The sequence below is a fragment of the Kogia breviceps genome, chromosome 18 (assembly GCF_026419965.1).
Source record: "Kogia breviceps isolate mKogBre1 chromosome 18, mKogBre1 haplotype 1, whole genome shotgun sequence".
Lineage (NCBI taxonomy): Eukaryota > Metazoa > Chordata > Mammalia > Artiodactyla > Physeteridae > Kogia > Kogia breviceps.
In genome coordinates, this window is record NC_081327.1 from 8,552,130 (window position 1) to 8,567,085 (window position 14,956).

Genomic DNA, 14,956 nt, shown 5'->3' on the forward strand with positions numbered 1-14,956 from the left:
GAAGCCCTTCTGGCGCGCCGTTGCGCCTGCGCGGAAACCAGCTGCTTTGGCCCCAGCGTCTCCGCGCGCCCTCCCCTGGTAACGGGCCGCCCCCTCCCTCCCTAGAAACCGGCACCGCTGGCCTAGCGGCTGGCGAATACACACAAGCCGGGCGACTGGACTGGCCTGCCTATCTGCAAGCCTTCCTCCTAGAAGTCTGCGATCCCTTTGAACGATGGGAGACCTACCACCCGACCCTGAGCCCCCTCCTCAGCCTACCTCCAGCAGTAGGAATTCCGAGGTCTCCGAGCGGCGGCGCAGTGGGGAACAGTCTAGGCCCCAGCCCACAGTCCCTGAAGAGGTGCAGCAGATACCGCTTGACGCTCAGATCCTGCGCGGCAGTCGGGAGACGCTGTCGAACCAGATCAACCGGGGCTGGTCACAAGGGGCCAGTCTGACCTCAAATGAGAACTTCATTCTTCAGGCCGAGGAAGCCCAGCGGGGGGGCATTGAATACCCTTCCCTGAATACGGGCTTTCCCTCAGAGGTACAGCCCCAAACTTACCCGAGTGAAGGCAGGCTCCAGGCCAGCCACAACGCCAGCTTAATGCTGCAGCAGCTACAGCAGGGCGAAGGCAACCTATTCCAGCAACTGGAGTCTGCCTACCAGGAGCCCCGGGCTGACCTCTTGGGCCAGTACACCAGGTACGAGAGAGAAGACGTGCAGTTCAGCCAGGACACCCAGCACGGGCCGTCCCTACGGGATGACGCTGCGCTCCCGTCCTCGCCCTCTGAGCTGGGCTTCATGCCCTTCACTACGGAGTTGCCCGAGCCAGAGCCTCGAGAGCTGGCCGTGCAGAGCGCCAAGGCCTACCTGCTGCAGACCAGCGTCAGCTGCGACCTCAGCCTGTGAGAAGGGGGCCCCGGAGTGGGGAGAGGGCGGGGCCCAGGCAGGGAGGAGCCCCAGGCAAGGCCCTGCCTCAGGCCTGGGGTCTAGACGAGATTGCTCCTCATTGAGAACCAGCGACCACTCGGGGGGCCTCTAACTGAGCTTAGGAGTCAGGGAATAAATACTCACAATAGCTAGCATTTACTTACCAGACACTGTGCCAGCACTTCACACAGAAACATCTGGGTCTCATGGCTGAGACTAGTACACCTTCTGTTCCTGTTTTACAGGAGAGGAAACAGACACAGAGGAATTAGGTCCCATATCCAGAATAACACAGCTAAGATGTGGCAGAGCCAGGATTTCAACACAAGTGATTTGGCTCCTGAGGCCCTTTTATCCACTAAAATTTCTTGCCTGAGGAAGGCAGTTGCCAAGGCCACTTAGCTGCAGTCATAACACACCTCTCAGCCCCCTATCACATCCTCATGAAGCTGACACTCCAGTGGGAGACTAGACAGTGAATATAATAAGATTATAAGGTGATGATAAGAGCTAAGGTGAGCAATAAGGCAGAGTAAGGGGGATAGGGAGGGGATATTAAATAGTGTGAGGTCAGGGAAGGCCTCCCTGAGGAAGTGACACTTGGTCAGGGACCTGAAGGAGGTAAGGGAGAGCATCTTGCAGGTAATTGGAGGGAGAGTTGTCCAGATATAGAACACAGTGAGCTTCAGGGCTTTGAAGCTTGCCTTGTTTGAGGAACAGCAAGGAGGCTGGTGTGACTGGAACCAAGGGAGGAAGAGAGGACGTGAGAGAAGAAGAGTTGGAAGTAACGGGTCTTGCTAAAGCACAAAGCTGACTCCCATTCCTCCTATGCTCCGAGCCTGCTGTGGCTCACCAGTGCCCTCAGGAGAAGGTTCAGGCTCCTCATAACAGCCTTCAAGGCCCTATATGATTCAGCCCCTTCTCCCTCTCCAAACTTCATCTTTAGTCAGCTCCTACTTCAGATCCTAGAATCTAGTCAAAATTAACCTCCAGCTCTTCCCCAATACTACCCAGCCCTCAGGAGCTTCAAGGTCCCTTATTGTAAAGCCTTGGCCAAAGTCTCACTCCTCTTTACCCTTCCGAATTTAATGATGGCCCTCCATCACACCCAGGACTGCTGCCAAAGGGTCTGCACACTGAAGAGGGCTAGACATACATGTTTTGAAATCAGGCCAACCTGGTTTTAAATCCTGGCTGTGTTACCCACTGTGTGACCTCATGACCTCAACTTTTCTAAGCCTCAGTTTCCTCATCTGGAGAGTGGGGATCGTAATTGTTCCTCAGGTGTATGATTGTGGTGAGAATTCAACGTTGCTCTCGAGTGCCCAGCACAGTGACTGACTCAGGTGATTGGAAGCCATGATGATACTGTTATCACTCTGGCCTCCTTTCCTGCCACAAGCCCTCTCCCTCACTCCAGACCTCCTCAGTGTTCCTCCAACATGCCAGGCACACCTTTGCACTCCATTCTCAACCATATCATCTGCAAACCATGACAGTTTTGCTTCTTCCTTTCTAATTCTTTTACCTTTTCTTTTTCATGTTCGGATTGCATTAGCTGGGACCTCCAGTGCAGTATTATATAGAAGTGGTGAAAGGCGGCATCCTCATTTCCAATCTCATAGGAGAAATAGTCAGTCTTTTACCATTACGTTTGGTGTGTGCTGCAGGTTACTTGTGGCTCCCCTTTATAAGATTATAAAATATTAAATTCTATTTCTAGTTTGCTAGGTTTTTAAAAATCATGAGTGAGTGTTGAATGTTATCAGTTTCTCTGCACCTATTGAGGTGATCTTACATATCTCCTTTAACATGTTAATGTGCTGAATTACATTTTTTTCCTATTTTTCTAATACCAGTTCAGTCTTGCATTCGTGTTATTAGCCAGATTTAATCATGGTGTGTCATCCTTTTGAGAACGTTGGATGCCACTTGCAAATATTTTGCTTAGGATTGCAGCATCTATATTTCTAAATGAGAATGACATGGAATTTCCCTTTCTCCTAGTTTCCTTGAGTTTTGGTATCAAGATTATGTTAGACTCATAAAATGTCTCAGGGCCCTACGCATATGCTGTTCCCTCTGACTGAAATACTCTTCCTTCCAATATTCGCACGGTATGCCCCTCCCTGGCCCCCCTATTTAAAATTGTAAACCATCTCCAATCCCTGGCATTCCCAGTCCCCCTTCCCTGCTTTATCTGTCTCTGTATAAATTACCGCCCCCGACACACTATATGTTTTGCACATTTGGTTAATATGTCTCTATCACCAGACCATCAGTTCCCTTTCTCTTCCCTGTGTCCCCAGAGCCAGGCACAGGGCCAGGAACACAGCAGCAAGCTCAGTAAGCTGAGTGAGCGATGTCCCCCACCTCCCATTCCCCTCTCCCGGAGGCAGGTATGAGCACCTGGTGAACCTGCTGACCAAGATCCTGAACCAGCGGCCTGAGAACCCCTTGTTCCTCCTGGAGTCGCTGAACCGCACCACTCAGCGGGAGTGGTTCCACCCCAAGTTGGACACGCTTCGGGACGACCCAGAGATGCAGACCGCCTACGAGATGGCCGAGAGGCAGAAGGCGCTGTTCGGCCGGAGCGGCGGCGGCGGCGGCGAGGGCGAACAGGAGATGGAGGAGGAGGCGGTGAGTGACCCGGTGGGGAAGGGCGCGCGGCGGAAGAGCGGTGGTGGCCCGGGTTTAGGCACAGCTCCTAATAACGCGTGGAGGGGAGGGAGCGCACAGCACCACCCAGAAACACACGCGATTTCAGTCCAGAGTGTGGGTCGGGGACCAGGTCACAGAGGTCCTTGAACGCCAGGCTAAGGGGCTTGGGCTTTCTCCTGAGACCACCGGGGCGCCATGGGAGGGTTTGAAGCAGAGGAAAGTTTGGACAGCTGTGCTTTGTAGAAAGCTGACTCCAGCGCCACATGGAGGTGGAGGCTGATTTCTCCTACCATCCCTTACTTCCTTTCTGCAAGTAACTGCTCTGTGGACGTTTTCTGTGAAACCCACTGACTCCTGGAGTCTCTCAACACTGAATTTGCCTCCTATCCCCCGGACTCAGTTTCCCCTTTTGCAAGTTGAGACCCGCAGAGAACTCTTCCACCCATGATTGATGAACATTCTACTATGCTCAGAATATTTAATTCCACGATTCTGTTTCCAGCATTAGACGACGGCTTAAAATTTGGCTGAAATGTTCTTTCCCTCATTTAAGAAACATTTGTTGAGGGCTTCCCTGGTGGCGCAGTGGTTGAGAGTCCGCCTGCCGATGCAGGGGACACGGGTTCGTGCCCTGGTCCGGGAAGATCCCACGTGCCGCGGAGCAGCTGGGCCCGTGAGCCGTGGCCACTGAGCCTACGTGTCCGGAGCCTGTGCTCCGCAACAGGAGAGGCCACAACAGTGAGAAGCCCGCGTACCACAAAAAAAAAAAAAAAGAAAAAAGAAACATTTGTTGAGAACTCAGAACTCTGTTTATCATAATTCTGACACCTCCTAGGCGACACCCCCCCACCCCCCACCCGGCTAAGAGCTTTAGGAGCGTGGGCTCGTTTCCTCCCTGAAACAACCTTGTAAGGCAAGTGCCATTTATTATTCCTATTTGTGGAGGAAGGACTTAGAGGGCTCGAAACTAGAAAAGACAGGACTAGGAAGGCAGGACCATGTCCTCCAAAGCATAAGAAACATAAGAAAAATAAATAAATTAAATCCTATCTCTGGCCAAGGCAGTCAGTAAGGCTTACTTTGGGCTACAAGTGCTTGATTGAAATGGCGCAAGCAGTTCAGCAAAACATTTCATTACTTCACTTTGCCAAGAGTGAGTAGAGTGGGGGCAGTGTCCCTGTGAGATCGTGAAGACTCCCAGCTCTTTCCTCCCCTTTGTTCTGCCTTCATCACGTTGATGTTTGGTCCTTGAGTTTGTCATTTTATGTTTGAAAAATGACTGCTACAGTCTCGGACATCATATCTCCACACCAGTGCCCCCAAAAGAGAGGGGAAGCTCTTCACCGTATGTCTCCCCCTTTTTTCCCTTTCCTCTTTCTTTCTCTCTTCCTTCCTTCCTTCCTTTCCTTCTTCGTTTCTTTCTTTCTTTCTTTCTTTTGGCTGAGCCATGTGGCTTGCGGGATTGTGGGATATTAGTTCCCCGATCAGGGATTGAACCCAGGCCACAGCAGTGGAAGCGCTGAGTTCTAACCACCGGACTACTAGGGAATTCCCTCCCCCTTTATTTTTTTAAACAAGGGGAGCAAGGGAATTCCCTGGCGGTCCAGTGGTTAGGACTCTGCCCTTTCACTGCTGAAGGTACAGGTTCAATCCCTGGTTGGGGAACTAAGATCCCGCAAGCCATGCAGTGTGGCCCCCCCAAATAAATAAGTAACTAAATAAATAAATACATCAATCAATCAATCAGGGGAGCAAAAGATTCCCAGGAGCCCCTCAGAAAATCTCTGCTTGCATCTTTTTTTTTTTTTTTTTTTTTTTTTTTTTGTGGTACGCGGGCTTTTCACTGCTGTGGCCTCTCCCGTTGCGGAGCACAGGCTCCGGACGCGCAGGCTCAGCGGCCATGGCTCACGGGCCCAGCCGCTCCACGGCACATGGGATCCTCCCGGACCGGGGCATGAACCCGTATCCCCTGCATCGGCAGGCGGACTCTCAACAACTGCGCCACCAGGGAAGCCCTCTGCTTGCATCTTATTGGCCAGATTGGGTCACGTAACCATCCCTTGACTGCAAGGGGCCCTGGGAAAGTGACTGTGGAGAAGGCAAGCGGTGGAGAAGGGGGTTGAGGATGGTGCCATATGCCGTCGAACCCAAGGGCAGGAATGTAGCTGGGCCCCAGGCCAAGCTGATATTCAGGGATCTCAGGGCCCATTTCTCACCTCTGCTCCTCTCTCTCCCCTACCTCCTCACACGGCAGCATACAGCTGCCCCACAGTTCCTGATTTTTTTTTTTTAATTCCTCTAGTTGCCACTAGGAAATCTTTTCTCCCAGATCATAGATAGGATCTTCCTGGAAACTGGGAGAAGGAAAGAGGAAGGAAGATTCTGACCACAGTTAATAGAGGAATTAAGGAGTAGGGACTAAGAATATGACCTCTGGAGCCAGACCAACCCGGGTTTAAACCCAACCATCCCAAAGAAGTAATTTCTAGGCAGGGAGATGCCAGATGTACTTTCTCTCCACCCAGTTACAAATTGCAGAGGTAGAGAAGGAGAGCCTGATCTGCTCCATTTTGGAGCAGTTGTCCTCACTTGCTCCAATCACCAGTGGCCAGAAGCCAGGGTGATATCATTTAGTCACGGTTGGTGAGGCCACTCCATTGCCAAGTGGGTGGAAGACATTACCAGAAAGAGGGTGATGGCCATTGCCTCATGGGCCAGGCACACACCGCAAAGAGAGTTTTCTGTGCTCATTCCCTTATCTTCCCTGCTGGCAGCACAGTGAGTCTTGGGATGCTGGTGTCAATATCAATTAGGCAGACAAGCTTCATTTATTTATTTGGTTGCGTGGGGTCTTAGCTGTGGCAGGCAGGCTCCTTAGTTGCAGCTCCAGGAATCCTTAATTGCAGCTCGCCGGCTCCTTTAGTTGTGGCACGTGGGCTCCTTAGTTGTGGCATGCGAACCCTTGGTTGTGGCAGGCATGTGGGATCTAGTTCCCCGACCAGGGATCGAACCCGGGCCCCCTGCATTGGGAGCATGGAGTCTTATCCACTGTGCCACCAGGGAAGTCCCCTAGGCAGACAAGCTTTTGCACTGTGTTTAAGATTGAGGAAGGGGAATTCCCTGGCAGTCCAGTGGTTAGGACTTCACACTTCCACTGCGGGGGGTGTGGGTTCAATCCCCGGTCGGGGGCCTAAAATCCCACAAGCTGGACTGCATGGCAAAAAGAAAAAAAAAAAGATTGAGGGCAACTGCCAGAATCACTTTCAAAATAACAGTTCTCCTCCTACAGAGTATTAGTCAGGGTGTGCCGTTTCAAGCCGAGATAACAAACAGCCTGCGCTTCCCCGGTGGCGCAGTGGTTAAGAACCCGCCTGCCAATGCAGGGGACACGGGTTCGTGCCCCGGTCCGGGAAGATCCCACATCCCGCGAAGCAACTAAGCTCGTGTGTCACAGCTACTGAGCCTGCGCTCTAGAGCCCGCGAGCCACAACTACCGAAGCCCGTGATCCACAACAAGAGAAGCCACCGCAATGAGAAGCCCACGCGCCACAAGGAAAAGTAGCCCCCGCCCGCCGCAACCGGAGTAAAGCCGGCGTGCAGCAACGAAGACCCAACGCAGGCAGAAAATAAAATAAAATAAACATTTAAAAAACAAACAAACAGCCAAACAATCTCAGTGACTTAACGCCACACAGTGTATTTCTCACTCACACTACCCGCCCACCCAGGCTTGGCAAGGGGACTTGGCTTCTCAGACACTTGAGCTGGAGGGTGATGGAAGTGCCACTGTAACACAGGCTTCCACAGTTGCAGAGCAGGAAAAAGAAGGCAGAGCGAAACCCACGTTGTTTCTTACAGCCCCTGCCTGGGTGTGACCCGTGTCCCTTTCCCTGCCATTTCAAGTGGTCAGAACAAGTGACATGGCCACTCCTGAATGCAGTGGGGTGGGGGTGGGAACGTATAACCCTCCTGTGGACAGGCATTCGTGAGCAACGAAGCAGTCTGGCCGGCATAGGAAGAGGATGCAATAATTGTTCCTTTTAACACTGTGTTGTTCACAAACGGAGCTTGTAAGAACATGGGAACGCAGTATATACCTTTAGGAAAAAAACCTCAGTGTGCTCGTCCCCAAATCTTTTACATCAACTGTACAATTTAGGCATCATCTTTCCTTGGCACACTTACCCCTACATCTCAGTGGCCAGAAACGGTGGCATGAGCAACTGGGTTACGGAGGCGTCTCACTCTGTAGACTCTAGAAAAGTCAGGCTGGGGAGCAGGGCTTCAGCCTGGTTCCCTCCACCTTCCGCCCCGCCCTCTGCAGGCTGAGACGGCCGTGCCCAACATCATGGAGAAGGCCTTCTACCTGGAACAGGCCGGCGTGGGCCTGAGCTCAGACGAGAGTTTCCGCATCTTCATGGCCCTGAAGCAGCTCGTGGAGCAGCAGCCCATCCACACCTGCCGCTTCTGGGGCAAGATCCTGGGGCTCCGTCGCAGCTACCTGGTGGCTGAGGTGGAATTCCGGGAGGGCGAGGAGGAGCTGGAGGAGGAGGAGCTGGAGGAGATGATGGAGGGCGGAGAGGTCATGCAGGAGCCCGGCGAGGAGGAGGGCGAGGAGGGCGAGGAGGGCGAAGAGGTCGCCGACGTCATCCCCAAGCCCACGTGGAAGCCGCCGCCCGTCGTCCCCAAGGAAGAGAGCCGAAAGGGCGCCAACAAGTACGTGTATTTCGTGTGCAACGAGCCGGGCCGGCCGTGGGTGAGGCTGCCCCATGTCGTGCCAAGCCAGATCGTGCAGGCCCGCAAGATCAGGAAGTTCTTCACTGGCTTCCTGGACGCGCCGGTCGTCAGCTACCCGCCCTTCCCGGGCAACGAGGCCAACTACCTGCGGGCCCAGATCGCCCGCATCTCGGCCTCCACACACATCAGCCCCCTCGGCTTCTACCTGTTCGGCGAGGAGGAGGGCGACGACGACGAGGAGGGCGGTGCCGGGCGCGACTCTTACGAGGAGAACCCCGACTTTGAGGGCATCCCGGTCCTCGAGTTGGTGGCCTCCATGGCCAACTGGGTGCATCATACGCAGCACATCCTGCCACAGGTGAGGGCCGGCCTCCAGCCTCCCCGCGGGTCGTAGCTCCAGGTGTGACTCCAGACTACCTGCTCGGCAGCTGGGCATGGTGCGCAGTAATATTCATCCATCCATTCCTTCATTCATTCAACAGATATTGGTTGATAGTCCCCTGTCAGAAACCTTTGGGGCCAGATGCACCTTGGAATTCTGAATTTTTCAGATTTTAAAACGGTGACAGGAATTCCCTGGCGGTCCGGTGGTTAGGACTCAGTGCTTTCACTTCCGGAGGGGGCTGCCCGGGTTTGATCCCTGGTCGGGGAACTGAGATCCCACAAGACTGCTGGTGCGGCCAAAAAAACAGTACTTACAAAAATAAGAGTACTTAAAAAATTTTTTTAAAAAGGTGACACACACACTAAAAAAGTGACACAGTGCACACACTATAGATTATGCAACATGTCAAGCAGGGGCTGGGGCTGCAGCCTGTATTCAAACGCATCTTTATTTCTGCAGCAAAACTGAAGAGCTTCTGATCACTCAGGTCAGGGTTTCTGCCAAACTACTTATGAAAAATCTTTTGGTTTTCAAAGCTTTTCAGATTTTGGAATTGTGGATAAGAGATGGTGGACCTGCATTTATTGACTGCCTACTGTGTCTGAACTTCACATACATTTATTTATTCACTCAAGGCAGCACGTGCTGTGTGCTGGGAACTTTTTATGCATTCATTTATTCAATAAACATTGATTGACTCCACACTGTTTTATTAAATCCAAATAACTGCTTCTGAGATTGGTACGATGGTCATTCGCATTTCATAGTTGCTGAAACTGAAGTCTGCTATATGCTCTGCACTTAGGTTCACTCATTCATTCAACAAACATTTATTGCTCTTCAGTACCTCCTGCAACCCAGCAACAATCCAATGAGAGAGGCACCCATGACACCCCCATTTCTCAGATGAGCAAACATAGGATCATATGGGCTTCCAAATGTCAACTCCACAAGGGCAGGTATGGGGGGGGGCTCTTTTCTCAAGGACGCATATCCGGCACTGAGAGCAGTGCCTGTATATGGTAGGTGCTCCTCAAATATACAGTAAATGAATGGATGAATGGATGCGCAAATGGAGGCCACAGAACCTGAGAGAGGCAGGAGTCCCCATCTCACTGCTGCAGCTCTCAGCCCATTCTCCCCTCACCTCCTACCTGTGCAACTAACCTTGTCCTTCTACCCACTTCCGGGTCCCTGAGAACAGGCCCCGTCCCCAGTATCCTGCCTGGTCCTTCACCTCCTCCCAGAGTACAGGCCGGGCTCTGTGCCCTGGGAGTACCACCTGACCTCCTCCCCACTTCCAGGGCCGCTGCACTTGGGTGAACCCTTTGCAGAAGACGGAGGAGGAGGAGGAGCTGGGGGAGGAGGAAGAGAAGGCAGAGGAGGGGAGAGAGGAGGTGGAGCAGGAGGTCGGGCCCCCGCTGCTGACGCCACTCTCAGAAGATGCAGGTAACAGCCCTCACCTCACACACAGCTCTGGTGGAGACTGGGAGAAAGGGAGGAGCAGAGAGACTGGTGGCGGGGGGCACCTCTGTGAGCTTTGGTTGTGTTCTCATCTGTAAAATCGGCATCCCATGGGGTTATAGGAATGTGTCCATCTTGTGAACCTTGTCTGGCACATGGCAATGGTCCAGATGGTGAGATATGGTCTTTCAAGTCCCATATGGGTTTGGGGAGGGGGAGAGAGAGCTAGGGAGGCCTCCCCAGAGGAGGCAGAACTTGAGCTGGATTTTGGAAGACTGGACAGGAATTTCCTGAGGTGGGGATCTCAGGCATCTGAAGGAAGAAAGGAGAGGCTGAGAGTGGGCAAGCGAACAGAGTCTGGACGTGGACCCCGATTTCCATGAGCCTGGAGCCTGTGCCCTGTCCTCTGATCCCTGGTCCAAGCTTATGGCCAACCTTGAAGGAGAATCACAGTAGCTCCCTTGTTGGGGCCTCAGGGCTCACTGCCACCCGACAAAGGAGGTGAGATAATTGCCTCCTTTCCCGGGCGCAGTCACTGAGGCTCAGAGAGGTGAAGTGGCTTCCTAGGGCCACACAGCGAGAGAGCGGTCAGAGCCAGGGTTCAAACACTGAAGCCAATGCTGTTAGCCCCACACGCCCTTCCTTGTCCTCCCTCTTTTGCTCCCTCTCTTCCTCCTCTCTACCTTCCCTCCAGGGGGCTGTGCAGGGCAGGCGGGAGCTGCAGCCTAGCCTCTGACCTCCCTGGTTCTCTCTGCTCCCCCACAGAAATCATGCACATGTCACCCTGGACCGCCCGCCTGTCCTGCAGCCTCAGCCCGCAGTACGCCGTGGCTGTCGTGCGCTCCAATCTCTGGCCAGGGGCCTATGCCTACGCCAGTGGCAAGTAGGTCTTCTCCTAGTGCCTGCCAGCAGAGGGCGCCGCTACAACTTCATCCGAGCCAGGCCGGGTGGGGCAACTCACCAGGGTGGGCAGAGATTGGGACAGCTCCCTTCAGGAAGCCCCCAGGGGCTAACCTCCTCACTCAGCTCCCAGGGGTCCCACTAGGGCTAAAACGAGAATCCCATACCGAGTGTGTGAGCCCCTGGGATGAAACAATGGAAGGTCAGGAAGGGGAAGGAACTAACTCAGGGATCACACTGCCTGTGCAGTATTCAAACTTGGATACCTTGGCCTCTTGGCCCAGGCTTTCCTGCTGTCTGAGGCATGGAGCCAGACAGCACTCAGATGTCCCCTTTGGGGTGGCCTTGATGGGCAGAGTCTCATCTCTGGGGAAGCTAACTCCTTCCAGTCTGAAGGAAGAAAGCTGAAGGGCACAAATCTTCCCCACCAGGATCCCCCACCAGCTGTTCCCAAAAGATTGGCAGGTGGAAGTCACTCCCACATCGTCCCTCCTCGGCTACACCCTCGAGGCACGTCCCTCAGCCTCTCACCAGGCACATCCCAGCTTTTCTACTCAGCCACTAGAGGGCGCAGCCTGCAGCCACGGGGCGTGCACTTACCGGCTCTGTCCACCAGATGGCATGACGGTTTCTCATAGCTTTTCCTTTTCCATATCAGTGAACAGCCTGCCCTGTATTCGATACTATGCTTCACAGTCAAGGTGGGATTTTACATCATCTTGATAATTTAACCACATTCTTGACAATTTCTTGTTCGCCTCCAGAAGCATGGAAGAAGTATGCTTGCTTTTGCCAGCGCCCTTCTTCCGGCCACACCCTAACTTGCCAGCATCCCTCTGAAAGCAAAGGATCCAAACTTGGAGCTCCACTCACCCACCCATCCTCCAACCCCCACTTACCCAACCACCCATCCACCCTCCCATCCACCACCCAACCATGCATTCATCTCGCCACTTTTTTTCTTTATAGAAGACTCTTGAATGTCACCGTTTACCAGCTGTACGCTGGGCCCCAAGTACTTTGTTGAAAAAGCAGATATGGATCCTACTCTGGGAGCAGGCAGAGGAGGCATAGGTGTTAGATGTACATCGAGCCTCACCCTCCCTCACCCCCTTACCCCCATGAAATATCCTGTTACAAACTAAGAGAAGTACCACTAGGGAGAGGGGAGGGACCAATGACGACAGCGCATACCTGTCATATCTTGAGGGGATCAAGGAAGGATTCCCGGGAAAAGCAGCCTTGATCGGAAATCTTTGGGGGAAAAAAAGAAGTAACTAGGGGAAAAGCAGGCAGAAGGACATTCTAGACCAGAGCTTCCCAAACTGTGTATGTGTGTAGGACTCACCAGGGGCTCTGGTTAAAGCTCAGGTTCTGGTCGCCTGGGTCTGGGTTGGAGCACAAGACTCTGCCTTCCTAGCAAGCACAACCTCCTGGGTGAAGTTGCTGGTTCCTGGACCCCAGGAACCAGGGCTGGCAGAGGTCAGGGGCTTCCAAGGAAGCAGTGTATTTGAAGGCTCCGAGGAAGACCCAGAGGAAAATGATTCTCGAGGGAATAGCAAGGCTATGAAAGTAAGGTCAAATCCAAACTGCTCCCCGTGGCAAACTCTCTGCCTCTCTCCCTGTCTCTTAGTCCGCTCCCTTTCCCCCTATCTACTCCTCTCCTCTTTCCTTCTCCCATTAAAATTCCGGGGAGAGGTGAACTGGTGGGCCTGGGATGCAACCAGTTATGCTCTTGTTTATTATCAGTCTCCACTCTCTAGAATGTACGCACCACAGCAGGGATTCTTGTCTAATTTGTTCACTTCTAGGTTCCCATATCTAGACCAGTGCTGGTCAACATAAACAAAATATGAGCCACATATGTCATTTTAAATTTTCTTGTAGCCACATTCAAGAAATAAAAATAAACAGGCAAAATTCATTTTAATAACGTATTTAACCCCAACATTACATTCTCATTACAACATGAAATCAGTAATGTAAAAATTATTAACGAGCTAGTTTACACTCTTTTTTTCATACTAAGTCTTCAGAATCCGGGGTGAAGTTTACACTCACAGTACATCTCAATTCGGGTACTAAATTTTCATCAGAAATACTTGACCTGTATTCAGATTTCACAACACTTACAGTTGAAAAAGTAGATTCGTGTACCCAGGTTGTCCCAGGCATGCTTAGATGTCTTCCAATAAATGAAGTATCAGGTTTATTGTTTAAATTTAAGTTAATTAAAATTAATTAAAATTAAATAAAATCCACTCCAACAACAGTAGAACACACATTCTTTTCTAGCGCGTATGGAACATTCTCCAGGATAGACCAAATGCTAAGCCATAAAACAAGTCTCAATACATTTAAAAGGATTGATCATATAAAATTTCTTCTCTTACCACACTGGAATGAAATTAGAAATCAGTAAAAGAAGGAAATGTGGGCTATTCACAGGTATGTAGAAATTAAACCACAGAGTCCTAAATAATCAATGGGTCAAAGAAGAATCCACAAGTGAAATTTGAAAATTAAATAAAATTTGAAATTCAGTCTCACCACATTTCAGGAGCTGTTCAGCTACACGTGCTCTTAGACAGTGCAGCTCTAGACAAGACGTGGCCCTTAGTAGGTGCTAAGTGAATACTGAAAGAACAAATGAACACAGAAACGTGGTGGGCACATTCCACTCTACCACACATAACTTTGCAGGCATGCCATGCCTAGGCTGGGTCCCACCTTTAACAAAAGTCCAGGCCGGGGTCTTTGAGGGAGGATTTCCCAGCATCTCTCTGCCCCTTCAGGAAGTTTGAGAACATCTACATCGGCTGGGGCCACAAGTACAGTCCTGAGAATTTCAACCCGTCCCTGCCAGCCCCTGTTCAGCAAGAGTACCCCAGCGGCCCGGAGCTCATGGAGATGAGCGACCCCACGGTGGAGGAGGAGCTGGCCCTCAAGGCTGCCCAGGAGCAGGCCCTGGAGGCCACGGAGGAAGAGGAAGAGGATGAGGAGGAAGATGAGGAGGAGGACCAGGATGACTGAGGCCCCATAGCCCCCTTCCTCAAGCAGGTAGATAGCAGGTTTTCCCTTATGCATGGTTTTAGCTTGGTTTTTTTTTTCACTGTTGGTTTGCTTTCTGCCCCTAGAGGGCAGGGGTAGAAGAGGAAGGCAGCTGCTCTAAATAAAATTTCCTCAGGGCATGCCAGCCGAGTCACTCATTCATTTGTTCACCGCATTTGTTGACATGGCCTCCAAGTCAGGACTGTGGCACTTTGCTAGGAACACAGACTTTGCCCGGCATAGTCTCTCCCGTCTGTTCACTTATGCATTCATCTGGCCATCAAACAACTATTGAAGTGGCCCGGGTCAACCCAGCCCTGTGCTGGGAACACAGCGTCAACCCAGTGGCCCCAGATCTGCCTTCCAGAGGCTCACACTCTACAGTAGAGACAGACACATTCCCTAGGCAATGACAACCCAGATAGGGGAGCCCAGAGGACTGACAGAGCTCCTGAGCTGGCTCATAAATGGTCAAAAACAGAGTGGTGGGCGTTCCAAGCGGAGGGAATGGCATTCAAAGACCCAAGGGCAAGAGAGAGTGTGCTGCGTTGGGGTGGATTCTCAAACCTCATTTTTGGGACATGGTGTGAGGAGTCAGTGGTGAGAAATGAGGCTGGAAAGAGAGGTTGGCAGGAACAGATTACCCAGGGCTGAACTTTGTCCTGAGAGCCCTAGGGAGGCCACAGATGGGCTTTGAACAGGGCAGGGTCCTGATCATTATCATGCTTTAGAAAGACCTCTCTAGATGCCAAGTGGAGGGCAGATAGAGGGGTGAGACAGGAGTCTGGGAGAGCAGAGACAAGGCTGATACAGGGAGGGCCCAAGCAGGAGAGGAGGAGTTTAGA

At 52.1% G+C, this 14,956-nt stretch overlaps 1 protein-coding gene across 3 annotated transcripts; it reads left to right on the top strand.

Annotated features, from left to right (window-relative positions):
• Nucleotides 1–84: 84 nt before the first annotated feature.
• Nucleotides 85–14,253, top strand: RSPH6A (radial spoke head 6 homolog A). 3 transcript variants are annotated; one of them, XM_059045218.2, is made up of 6 exons: nt 85–888; nt 3,313–3,553; nt 7,899–8,669; nt 10,001–10,145; nt 10,926–11,043; nt 13,856–14,253. In XM_059045218.2, exons 1-6 carry the CDS (start codon nt 215–217, stop codon nt 14,091–14,093), a joined length of 2,187 nt encoding a protein of 728 aa, XP_058901201.1. In that variant the 5' UTR covers nt 85–214; the 3' UTR covers nt 14,094–14,253. The 3 variants fall into 3 exon arrangements, with proteins under 3 accessions (XP_058901201.1, XP_066876174.1, XP_066876175.1); XM_067020073.1 differs by lacking the exon at nt 10,926–11,043 and having other exon boundaries at nt 111–888; nt 13,927–14,172; XM_067020074.1 differs by lacking the exon at nt 10,926–11,043 and having other exon boundaries at nt 111–888; nt 13,856–14,055.
• The last annotated feature ends 703 nt before the right edge of the window (nt 14,254–14,956 follow it).

Bases quoted from the DNA above. Each gene is read 5' to 3' on its own strand.
- RSPH6A (XM_059045218.2), top strand. From the start codon at position 215: ATGGGAGACCTACCACCCGACCCTGAGCCCCCTCCTCAGCCTACCTCC. The intron at 889-3,312 runs GTGAGAAGGGGG...TCCCGGAGGCAG, and splicing joins GTCAGCTGCGACCTCAGCCT to GTATGAGCACCTGGTGAACC. The intron at 8,670-10,000 runs GTGAGGGCCGGC...CCCCACTTCCAG, and splicing joins CGCAGCACATCCTGCCACAG to GGCCGCTGCACTTGGGTGAA.